This window comes from Cetorhinus maximus, chromosome 2 (genome assembly GCF_964194155.1).
Source record: "Cetorhinus maximus chromosome 2, sCetMax3.hap1.1, whole genome shotgun sequence".
NCBI lineage: Eukaryota > Metazoa > Chordata > Chondrichthyes > Lamniformes > Cetorhinidae > Cetorhinus > Cetorhinus maximus.
In genome coordinates, this window is record NC_135880.1 from 13,096,265 (window position 1) to 13,109,412 (window position 13,148).

Sequence of the window (13,148 nt, forward strand, 5' to 3'; positions counted from 1 at the left end):
CATATGTGGTCTTCTGCATGCACCAAGGAAGTGCCCAGCTTTCCAGCAATTTTGCAAAGCATGTGGCAGAAAGGGCCATTAGCAGTGGTAAGCAATCAGAACGATCACCTGGTATCCTGTAAGAAACATATGCATGAAGTGATTGACAAACCACAAAATGAGGATGATTTGAGATGAAGGGTGGTGAACACATGCTTCACACTTGTCAATCTCGTGGAAGACATCCATACTATTACACCATCCGAAGTGTTTGCCAAGTATCGAATTATCTGTCCTAAGGAAGTTGGTAACTATTCATTATTGGCCAAGATTGACACAGGGGCAAGTGTCAAGACATTACCTCTGTGAATTCTAAAAGACATGTGTCCACATGTGGAAAGGCATGGCAAAATCTACTGCTGTGAAACTTTCAGCGTACAACAGTTCACTAATTCCATGTGCAGGACCCATAGTCCTGGACTGCATATTCAATCAATCCTACTGGGTGCCACAGGTGTTCCACATTGTGGAGACTTAAGTCCTGGGTCTACAGGCATGTCATGACCTCATACTAGTGAGAATCTATGGAAATAATATCACATCACTTGGCAGATCAGCCTCAGAAACTACTCCTATCATCTCAGTTTATGGCCTAACATTGAAATATCCAGAATGTTTCAACAAAATTGGTAGCTTCAAGGGAGCTGCAACGTTACACTTACAGGAGAATACAAGTCCATCAACTGATCTGGTAGATCTTGTGCAACGCAAATGCCAACAGCTACAAGAAGAAGCAGCAAAAGATTCTACGCTACAGAAACTATGGAAAACCATCATTGAAGGACAGCCTGATTTAATTCAGCATATCCACGAACACATGAGACCATTTTGTTCTTACCAGGATGAGCTAGGCATCTCCCGGGGAGTCATTTTTAAAGGCAGGCACACCAGAAATTTTGTGACCTGATATTCTTCAACAACTTCATCACTCACACGTGGGCAGAGGTTGGACGAGAAGGCTCACAAGAGAGACAGCCCATTGGCCGGGTACGAACAATGTCACTGGAGTCACCGTCAAGAAGTACAAGGCATGTCAAGAGCATATGCCAAGTCAGCACAAAGCACCATTGATTCCTCATGAACCTCCTACCCATCCTTGGTCCAAAATTACATCTGACCTCTTTCATGTCCATAGCACTGACGTCAATGTCATCGTCGACAACTTTGCAAAGTACCCCATTATTCGAGAATTTCACAATACATCAAGCACAACTGTCACTCGCACTCTGAATGCTATTTTCAGTTTATTTGGTGCCACTAGAGAGATCATTATGGATAACAGTCCACAATTTATTGTAAGCCAGTTCAGGATATGTGCCAGAAATGGAATATTGATCACACTACTTCTTATCCTCATTACCCTAGATCTAACGGCCTCACTGAGTGAATGGTTCACACGGTGAAACCCCTAATTCTCAAATGTAGACAGACCAAACAGCATTTACACATACAATGTTACATTTGAGAGCAACACTTCTAAGTGCAACTATTCCAGCACTGGCAGAGCTCAGATAAAAGCAAAATACTGCAGATGCTGGAAATCTGAAACAAAACAAAAATTGCCGGAAAAACTCAGCAGGTCTGATAGCATCTGTAGAAAGAAAGACAGAGTTAATGTTTCGAGTCCGTATGACTCTTCTCCTGAAGAAGCGTCATGTGGACTCAAAACATTAACTCTGCCTTTCTCACCACAGATGCTATCAGACCTGCTGAGTTTTTCCGGCAATTTTTGTTTCAGGCAGAGCTCAGGTTTGGCAGGCCAATGCGTACCAATCTACCTACTCTTACCCATTATAATCCCTCAGAAACTGAAGACCAACTTTTAAATCTACAGGCGAAGATGACCGATGTGCACAATAAAAATGCAGGTACCGAACTGCCAAGTTTACAGCTGGGGCAATAAGTTCACATCCAGGATCCCACAGAAGGTACATTGCAACCAGCTGATGTGACAAGTGTTTGTTCAGAACCAAGGTCCTGTGAAGGCAATACATACAAGGGCGCAATGGTGAGGCATAACTGAGGACAAATCAGATCCATTTCAGCTTCTCAACCATGTATAGTCCTATTGCATGTATTGCAAGATCCCAAATGTAACCTGGAACAATATCCAAGAATGACAATCCCACAGATCGCTGTGAGAAAATTAAAGAAACCTCCAGGCAAGGTTACCATTAAAAGACCGTGAAGTGCCAGCAGATTATCTTTACGCTTTAGAGGCTCACAAATTCATCTGTACTGGACGCTTATGTAATGGTAACTAAACATGAACGTGCATTGTATAGTCATACCTATTTGGAAGAGGGAAAAATATCTTCAAATGTTGCAATATGCCTTTAAGGGAGTGCAGCATGACATCAATAGCAAGGAAATGTGTCATGTGATCCAGCTTTAGTTTCACTTTTGCTTTTTAACAGTGCACCACACATAGCTCTGCAGCTCTGATGTCTTTTAGCTTTATACCCATGTATATATGTTCCCGTGTGCCTAGCCTAAATAAATGAACCCACAACATGTTTACACAATCCCATATGAATAATTGGTGCCTTTATGTCATTATAAAAACACATCAGGCAGATACATGAAGAAGAATGTTGCTTCCCTACACATACATTGGGAAGCAAGTGGCCAACATTTCAGGGAAGGGCAAAGGAAACACTCTGAAGCTCTCCTTGAAGCACGGCAGCATTGATATTCATGGCTGGGAGGAGTCCACAGCCAATCATTCAAAATGGTTGATAACTTGCCGTTAAGTTGCATCACGCTTTGAGTCACATCTTAATGATGAGGCAGAGCGGCAGCAGAGAAGGAAAGAAAAGGAAGCAAATCCTGCACTCCGGATCCCACTGCCTTGTGGGACGTCTTGCCCCAGTGTGCCCAAAGACCTGCGGGTGGAGAATGGGCCTGTTCAGGCACATGAAGACCTGTAGCAGAAACTCATGTCCCTGAGTAGACGTCATCGTCCAATCGAGGGACAGCTGACGACAATGAATTCTCTCTCTTTCTACATTCTTCCTCTTTTCTTTCCCAATACTCATAGGTTAAGGAGGTATGGTAGCATGGTAATTATGTTACTGGACAAGTAGTGTAGAGGCCTGGATTAATGATAGAAACATAGAAACATGGAAACTGGGAGCAGGAGTAGGCTATTCAGCCCTTCGAGCCTGCTCCGCCATTCATTATGATCATGGCTGATCATCCAACTCAATAGCCTGCTCCCACTTTCTCCCCATACCCTTTGATCCCTTTCGCCCCAAGAGCTATATCTAACTCCTTCTTGAAAACACAAATGTTTTGGTCTCAACTACTTTCTGTGGTAACGAATTCCACAGGCTCACCACTCTCTGGGTGAAGAAATTTCTCCTCATCTCAGTCCTAAATGGTCTACCCCATATCCTCAGACTGTGACCCCTGGTTCTGGACTCCCCCACCATCAGAAGCATCCTTCCTGCATCTACCCTGTCTAGTCCTGTTAGAATTTTATAGGTTTCTATGAGATCCTCCCTCATTCTTCTGAACTCCAGCGAATATAATCCTAATCGACTCACTCTCTCCTCATATGTCAGTCCTGCCATCCCAGGGATCAGTCGCTGCAGTCCCTCTATAGCAAGAACATCCCTCCTCAGATAAGGAGACCAAAACTGCACACAATATTCCAGGTGTGGTCTCACCAAGGCCCTGTATAATTGCAGCAAGACATCCCTGTTCCTGTACTCGAATCCTCTGGCTATGAAGGCCAACATACCATTTGCCTTCTTTACCGCATGCTGCACCTGCATGCTTACCTTCATCGACTGGTGTACAAGGACACCAAGGTCTCGTTGCACATCCCCCTCTCTCAATTTATAGCCATTCAGATAATAATATGCCTTCCTGTTTTTGCTACCAAAGTGGATAACCTCACATTTATCCACATTATACTGCATCTGCCATGCATTTGCCCACTCACTCAGCTTGTCCAAATCACACTGAAGCATCTCTGCATCCTCTTCACAGCTCACCCCCCAACCCAGTTTGTGTCATCTGCAAATTTGGAGATATTATATTTTATTGCCTCATCTAAATCATTAATATATATTGTGAACAGCTGGGGTCCCAGTACCGATCCCTGCGGTACCCCACTAGTCACTGCCTGCCATTCAGAAAAAGACTCGTTGAGGCCTGGAGGCATGAGTTCAAAAGCTTCTACAGCAGCTGGCAAATTTGAATTCAATAAAATAAAACTGGAATACAAAGCCAGGATCAATAACTGTAACCATGGGCAGAATTTAATGTATTCCCCTGTGGCAGGTTTGGTGGTACGGGGGCATTTAATCGGGCAGGAAGATGGCGGGTAAGGACCATTGTCCTATAGAAGTAAACATGGTGCTATAGAAAGTGAGCCTGTGGAATTAATAAGGCAAAATGAGGAGATAGCAGATGAATTGATTAAGTATTTTGCATCGGTCTTCACTATAGAGGATACAAGTAACATCCCAGAAACAGCTACATATCAGGAAATGGAAGGGAGGGAGGAGCTCAGAAAAATTAGGATCACCAGGGAATTGATACTGAACAAATTGTTGAAACTGTGGGCTGACAAATCCTTGGGTCCAGATGGACTTCATCCTAGGGTCTTAAAAGAAGCGGCCAATGAGATAGTTGATGCTTTGGTTTTAATTTTCCAAAATACCCTGGATTCGGGGAAGGTTCCATTAGATTGGAAAATAGCAAATGTAACTCCTTTATTCCAAAAAAGGAGGGGGACAGAAAGCAGGAAACTACAGTCCAGTTAGTTTAACATCTGTCTTAGGGAACATGCTAGAAGCTATTATTAAGGATGTTATAGCAGGGCGCTTGGAAAAAATCAAAATAATCAGGCAGATTCAACATGGTTTTGTGAGACCAAAATCATGCTTAACTAATTTATTGGAGTTCTTTGAAGAAGAAGCATGTGCTGTGGATAAAGGGGAACAGGTGGATATACTATACTTAGATTTCTAGAAGGCATTTGATAAGGTGCCACATCAAAGGTTATTGCAGAAAATAAAAGCTAATGGTGTAGGGGATAACGTATGGTGATGGACAGAAGATTGGCTAGCTAATAAGAAACAGAGAGTAGGCATAAATGGGCGATTTTCTGGTTGGCAGGATGTGACAAGTGGTGTGCCACAGGGATAAGTGCCGGGGCCTCAACTTTTTACAATTTATATAAATGACTTGGATGAAGGGACCAAAGATATGGTTGCTAAATTTTCTGATCATACAAAGACAGGTAGGAAAGTAAGTTGTGAAGAGGACATAAGGAGGTTACAAAAGGGTATAGACAGGTTAAGTGAGTGGGAAAAGATCTGGCAAATGGAGTATAATGTGGGAAAATGAGAAATTCTCCATTTTGGCAGGAAGAATATAAAGGAGCATATTATCTAAATGGTGAGAGATTGCAGAGCTCTGAGATGCAGAGGAATCTGGGTGTCTTAGTGCATGAATTGCAAAAGGCTGGTATGCAGGTACATCAAGTAATTAGGAAATCTAATAGAATATTATTGTTTATTGCGTGGGGAATTGAATACAAAAGTAGGAAGTTATACATGGCATCGGTGAGACCACAACTGGAGTACTATGTACAGTATTGGTCTCCTTATTTAAGGAAGGATGTAAATGCTTTGGAAGCAGTTCAGAAAAAGTTAACTAGACTAATACCTGGGATGAGCAGGTTGTCTTATGAGGAAAGGTTGGACAGCCTAGGCTTGTAGCCACTGGAGTTTAGAAGAATAAGAGGTGACTTGTTTGAAATATTTAAGATCCTCAGGGGTCTTGACAGGGTGGATGTGGAGAGGATGTTTCCCCTTGTGGGAGAATCTAGAACTCGGGGTCACTGTTTAAAAATAAGGGGCCGCCTCTTATGAGGGGAAATTTTTTCTCTCAGAGGGTCTTGAGTCTTTGGAACTCTCTTCCTCAAAAGGCGGTGGAAGCAGAGTTTTTGAATATTCTTAAGGCAGAGCCAGATAGATTCTTGAAATGTAAGGGGGGTGAAAGGTTATTGGGATTAGTTGGGGATATGGAGTCGAGGTGACATTCAAATCAGGCATGATCTTATTAAATGGCAGAGCAGGCTCAAAGAGCCGAGTGACCTACTCCTCCTCCTAATTCCTATGTTCTTATGTAAACAGTGGCAATGTAGTGCTCTTGCCAGCTCTGTAGGCAGCAGGTGAGACTGCCATCACCTTCATTAAAGATCATGAAGTTACTGGGTAATTGTTCACTAATGTCCTTTAGGGAAGGAAACATGCTAGGCAGTGGTATAGTTGTGATGACACTTGTCTCATGATCCAGGTGCCTAGGCTAATGCTCTGGGGACATGGGTTCAAATCCCACCAGGGCAGCTGGTAGAATTTAAATTCAATTAATAAATCTGGAATTTAAAGCTAGTCTCGGTAATGGCAGCCATGAAACTACCACCAGTTGTCGTAAAAACCCACTAATGCCCTTTAGGGAAGGAAATCTGCCTTCTGACCAGAAACCAGGTCTGGCCTACATGTGATTCCAACCATTACTGCTCTCTGAAATTGCCTGGAAAGCTATTGAGTTGCATTCAGGAACATGGCTCACCACCACCTTGTCAAGGGGAATTAGGCAATAAATGCTAGCCTTGTTAATGATACCAACAACCAATGAATGAATAATAAAAAGGGTGGATTGCTAGTTCTTCCATTCAGATGCCCCATTGTTTTCTACATTATCAGCTCGTTCTTCCTGCAAGTTATGGGGATATATTTTTGGGGTGGGGGAGGGGGTGGTGCTGAAGGGTGTAGGAAGGAATATAGTGACGTACACTGTGAGATGCCCCAACCGAGCAAGATCCAGCCCAATACCTTTTGATCTGTTGCTGACATCTGTGCAAAAGTGCAGTCTGGAGGGAGCTCATCAAGTTTCATGGATTTCTGGTCTAACATGTCCTTTTCAGTTCTGCATAGCGCCAGCTGTTCAGATTGCTTCCTGGTGGGCTTCGTCCTTTCAAAATAAAATGAACAAAGAGCCCAGTGAACCAAAGGTCTCGGGATAGAAATTAAGGTCAATAATAACCGGGCAGAGTAGATAGGGAGAAACCGTTCCCGCTCGTAAACGGGATCGAGAACCAGAGGGCACAGTTTTAAGGCGTGGTGTTTTGCCCTTATCTACAGCTATAAAGTGTTTTGCAAAAGAAGCAAATGCGAGGTGAGAACAAAACTTTTTCACACAGCGAGTAGTTAGGTTTGGAATGCACTGCCTGGAAGTGTGGTGGAGGCTGGTAATTGAGGCATTCAAGAAAGCATTAGATGATTATCTAAACAGAAACAATGCGCAGGGTTACAGGGAACAGGCAGGAGATTGGCACTAAACTAAAATGCTCAGAGAGCCGGTGCAGACATGATGGGCCAAATGGCCTCCTAGTCCTTCCTAATTCTGTGATCCTGTGATTCTGTGAATAATGAGGGTTGATCACCATCAGATATCTGCATATCATTACCACACTGGGCAGCATTGTCAGCAGGTTTAGGGTTCAAGTCCCACTCCAATGACTTCAGCACATAATTCAGGTAGATTCCTTCAGTGCAGGAGTGCTACATTGTCAGAGGTGCCATTTTTATGGATGTGACTAAACCAGGGCACGTCAATTCTCTTAGGTGGACATGAAAGATCCTGTGACACTATTCTGAAGAACAATAGGGGAGTTCTCCCCAATGCCCTGGCCAATATTTATCTGTCAGCCGACGTCACTTAAAACAGGCTATCAGATCATGATCACATTGCAGTTCGTGGGACAACATTGTCTATGCTTGAAAAGTATTTCAATGGCGGTGAAACACTTTGGGGAATTCTGAGGTTATGTAAGGTGAGATATGAAAATACAAGTTGGTTTAACATCTCATCCAAAAGACAGCACACTTGACAGTGCAGCACTTCCCGAGCACCGCACTCGCTCACAGCCTAGCTGTCGTACTCATGGGCGGAACTTCCTAGCTCAGCCAGCAGGTGGTAGGGACTTGGACTACAGAGGCCATCGGGACATGGGGGGAAGAATCCTGAGCAAATATATCACCAGTGGGGCTCCTATATTGTACTTCTTGTTAATAAAAAGGATTAAGGACACACACCCACAGACAATGACAGGGAATGTCATTAAGCTGATGCCCAGACTGATTACACCAGACACTCTGTCTGCAACAACCCTCAAAGGCAATGACTCCCCTCAGAGGATGTAAGTGGCTTTCTTTCTGCCTTATCTGAGCTATGATATCCCTAACCAAGGACATCTGTTAGTGGTATGCACCTGAAGGCACCACCTCAGCCCCTGTTGTGAACGGGACACGGCCATATGCTCGGTGGTTGTTAAGGGGGTAGTGAGGCGGCAGAGATGAATCACCAAAGGCCAATTGGACGGCCCATTCCGGGGTTTTGCCTTACATGTCAAAGGTGAAGAGGCCGGAGTCAAAAAAAAAGAGTACAAAAGTCAGACCCCTAGAAGACATCGGCACTGCAGTTGGAGGAGAGTGACCTGGTCAGTCACCGTGAGACACGCAGAGACATCATCTGGCGGGTCAACCACCTGAAGGGTGAAGCCATGCATGCAGGGCCACCAAGCACCTGGGTGCTGTGAGTACGCATTATCGTTTAGTGAATAAATAAAGGTTCTCCACCTCTAGTGGAAATTGCATCCAAGACCAGTTTTGTGTTGTTGATACCCTGAGTATAGGTTCCGAACCTTATGGAGTAGTGAGACCACCCAACCCCCCCATTTCCAGCAATCTTACACCAGTGAGAAATGACAACGTTCACTATTCCAGCTGCATATAGGTGGCGTGTACCTGGCGAGGTTGACCTCTTCCACGTCTTTGAGCTGAGTATACGCTGCTTTTGCCTTCTCGGGAACCACTCAAGAATGGATTCATGTCAGGTGTCGGTGGCACAAGCTGCTTAAAGGCTGGGAGCGGGGAGTAGGGTGGGAGGATGGAGCAGAGGCTGAATTTGGGGGGCAGGCTGAGGGAGGAAAGGAGTGAGGCCGTCTGGATTCCCTTTAAGTAGACCTCATGAGGTTAACGGCGGGGAGGGTGACCTCCTGCCTTGCCCCCGCCACGAGATGTGCCGTGCCCCGCACGGACGCATCGGTCATAAGCTGATGAGCGTAAGATCCTGTCCTCCAGTGGAAAACACTTCAACCTCTGCTCCCCGCACCAAACGTAGACTGGAACAGAAGATTCTGCCCGACATGTATGGTTTGGGGCTTCATGCCGTTCTGACTTTGGGGCAAAGCGGCCGCCAGTGGGTCAGCGCTCACAATTAATACGCCAACATCATTAAACTGCAGCCTAACTGTGCACAATTGTTTATTCTACAATTATTTTATTTTAATCTATCATGGGATGTGGGCACCCTGGCAAGGCAACGTTCTAGAAGGCGAAACCATCAATGGATGAAGCCTACCTTTGAGGTGGAAATTATAAAATACTTACAAAGTTTCTTCTTTTTCCAAGCGTTTTGACAGCTTCTGTTGTTTTTTTTCTATCTGTAGCTTTGTTTTTGCATCATCTGGCTTCCTCTTGCTTTCCAGTTTTGCTTTAAGATAAAGTAGCAGCTCATCAGCAAAGCGCTGAACCCTTGCTATGTCAAACCTAAAACAGTGATAAAGGCATTTGAAATCACTAATAAATTCTGCCAATAAAGGTGAAGAATGTCAAGACTGAAGAATGGAACCATTTCCACTTGGAATAAAAAAAGAAAGAATATTGTGTCCTTTACACCTTCAGGATGCCCCAAAGTTTTTTACAACCAATGAAGTACTTTTAAAGTGTATTTACTGCTGTAAGGTGGGAAACACTGTTGTAATGTGCCTTTAAGGGATAGCAGCATGACATCATGAGAAGGGAAGTGTGTCATGCGATCCAGTCTTACTTTCACTTTTGCTTTTGAGAAGAGCACGCACATTCAGCCCTGCTGTTGATGTCTCCAAGCTTTCTACCTACCTAAGTACATCTACTTTAATGTCTTAATAAATGAATCCACAATGTGTTTGCCATTCCCTTACGAGTGATGGATGCCTTTATATCATAACACAACAAACATGACAGCCAATTTGTGCACAGCAAGCTCCCACAAACAGCAGTGAGATAATGATTAGATTACCTGTTTTAGTGATGCTGGTTGAGGAATAAATACTGGCCAAAAATACGGAGAACACTTATGCTCCTCTTTGAATAATGTGATGGGATCTTCTACATTCACCCAAGAGGACAGGCCTCAGTTTAAGGTATTATCCAAAGGACAGGACACAGTGTCAACATCCAGCACTCCCATATAAAGTGGGTTAGGCTTTTACAGCTCAGCACCTACCTGAGTGAAGCACCTCTCCCACCATTGCACTAACATGACACTTTCCCATTTCCCATAGGTCACCCAGTGACAAAATTATATATTTTTTTCATGAGGCCTCCCTTCCTTATCAAGCGTTCCAGCTGCAATATCGAGGTCAGGCCTAATTTCAATTATTCCACATTACAGGAAAAGGTTATAGAGGTGCTGGAGAAGGTGTAAGGAAGATTGATACAGATGAAACCAGAACCAAGGCACTTTAAATACCATGCAAAATTGAACAAGTTGGGGCTCTTTTCTCTTGAGAAGAAAAGGCTGAGTGATGATCTAACAATGAAATTATGAAGGGGCTTGTCTAAAGTCAGCATTGAGAAGATATTTCCACTAGAGCAGAGTGCTGTATTCCAGGTAGCCATACAGTGAAGGATAGAACTGGAGCCTAACCTTTACACACATATAAGCTTTTGATTTTTTTTTTTTATTCATTCATAGGCATTGCTGGCAAGGCTAGCATTTGCTGCCTGTAGTAATTATAGTTCTGATAAACATAAGACTGTAGCTTTAAGAACAATCCTGCGTTGTAAGATCACATGATCTGTGTAAACCAATGGGTTAACAGTGCGGAGAAGCTCTAAGGGAGAGTTCTTCTTTAGCTATAGAGTTTGATGCACACATGTAGTTTCTGCTGCTCTCTTGTAAATAAGGTAATATTATTGCACTAAGAAAAGTTGCCTGGAAGATCAACTCTATAACAAACTAGCGATGAGGATAAATCAAATCTGGTGCTGTCCCTCACCCAGCGATTGTGAGTATCTAAGTTCATTAATAAGAAAGGAAGATATACTCATCTGAGATGCCACAGTTTGGCAGAATCAATCGATCCCTTTGAACCAGCCACAGATGACTGGTCTCAATATGTAGAACACCTTGCGTTCATCTTTCAAGCCAATGAAATCACGGGGGAGGAAAAGAGGAGAGCGATTCTCCTGAGTATTTGTGGGAGCAAAACCTACAGTTTAATTCAAAGCTTGATGCCCCCCCCAATGCACCATATTTGGAGACTTTTAGTGAATTAGTAGACATTGTTAAGGGACATTTCCAACCCAAGCCCTCAGTCACAATGCAGAGGTTCAGGTTCAATTCACAGAATAAAGCCCCGGGAGGGGCCATTGCTACCTACGTGGTGAAATTAAAACAACTAAGAATATTGTGATTTCGGTGAAACCCTGAATGAGACATACTCAGGGATGGTTTGGTATGTGGCACGCAGGAGGATGCTACTCAGCGAAGATTGCTGGAAGTGAATCTTGATTTTAAGAAAGCATTAGAAATAGCGCTGGCGATGGAAAGCGCTGCACGGGATTCACATGGGGCACAAAATGGCGCCATTCGCCTAGTTGGGCGGGAACAGTCAGCTGAAAGTGACGCGAAAAGCCAGGACTCTGCCGCGAAGGGGGGAACAGCCCCCGCTAACTGAAAATTGAGAGGAAACAGCCAAGCAGCCAAAGTCGAAAACTAATTTTTATCAACGTGGAAACAATCATACTAGTAACGATTGGCAATTTAAAAAGGTAAGCGTGTTATTTTTGTCACAGAAATTGACATTTTGAAACATTGCAAAGTGAGGTTTAAACAGGCCTCCAGGTGATAGTCTAAGTCCAATGAAGTGTACAGTGTAGAAGAGCCAGAAGCAACCAACTCTGACATTCATTCATTATTCAACATGAAAGTTGGGAAGGCAGAGCCAATTATTGTCACAGTGCAAGTGAGTGGTAAACCATTAAAAATTGAAGTAGACACAGGTACTTCTGCCACTGTAACAGGAGAACACACTTTCAGACATTTAAATAAGGGTGGTCAACAATTAAATTTGGAACAAACACCTGCCAAGTAGAAAAAATACACAGGTGAAGAAATCCAGGTAAAAGGTATCACCAGAGTAACTGTTCATTATAGACACGAATTGGCACAACTACCAGTGATGGTATTAGAAGGTACAGGACCAAGACTTCTAGGTCAAAATTGATTGAGGGAAATTAACCGTGATTGGCCAGTGAGATTTCAAAAGGAAGGAGGAAGAGTTCCTGAGCTGAAAAAGGAACAAGGTAAGGTACTTCAGAAAGAGCCTGGAGAGTCCAAGGAACGCAACAGGATGAGAAAGGAATATGTAGCCATTCAGCAACCTGAAGAAATGAAGACTGTCTTAAACAACGACATGGAAGAACAGCAGAAGAAACCCAAGGAGACTCTGCTGAATGACAGAATTCAAGATGAAGTGAGTGAGCTTCGCAAAGAAAAAGAAAACCTGGTGAAAGGCCTTCACATACAAAAAGGTTCCCTCAGGTCCAAGTTTGTGACTCTGGAAAATTACGAAGAGAAACAGGAAGAATTTAATGCCCCTCTGAACAAACTGAAGAACCAGTTGGCAGAGAAGATGCAGCAGTGTTCAAGGTTCCAGGAGGAAGCCAACAGATACAAGGAGACAGAAGAGCTGAAGAATCAGGTAAATGAAGCTAAAGAGGCTTTGAAAGAAAAGTCATAAAACTTTCCAAGATGTGAACAGATAATGAAGTCATGGGTAGATCAACTAAGACAAATTGAGATTACATCTGAGAGAAGCCTGGCCGCCAGTGAGGTCAAAAAGAAGGCCGAGACTAAATTTTGTAGTAAAAGGAAGAAGACACGGAGAAAGGAGATGCTGAATTACTGACGAGGCACCATCTTCGAAAAAGACTATGCCTGATACTTCCTAATTTGGAGGGGAAGGTGGAGAAAAGCCA

General features: G+C 43.5%; 1 protein-coding gene across 2 annotated transcripts in view; it reads right to left on the minus strand.

Moving 5' to 3' along the window:
* The window catches only part of LOC144692410 (putative ATP-dependent RNA helicase DDX60), a 115,513-nt gene that overhangs the window by 24,446 nt on the left and 77,919 nt on the right, over positions 1–13,148 (minus strand). For both annotated transcript variants that reach the window (XM_078561236.1, XM_078561245.1), the window contains exons 24-25: positions 9,513–9,671; positions 6,894–7,032 (exon numbers count right to left, since the gene is read on the minus strand). In XM_078561236.1, coding sequence (XP_078417362.1) covers positions 6,894–7,032; positions 9,513–9,671 — 298 coding nt within the window. The remainder of the gene's footprint in view (positions 1–6,893; positions 7,033–9,512; positions 9,672–13,148) is intronic.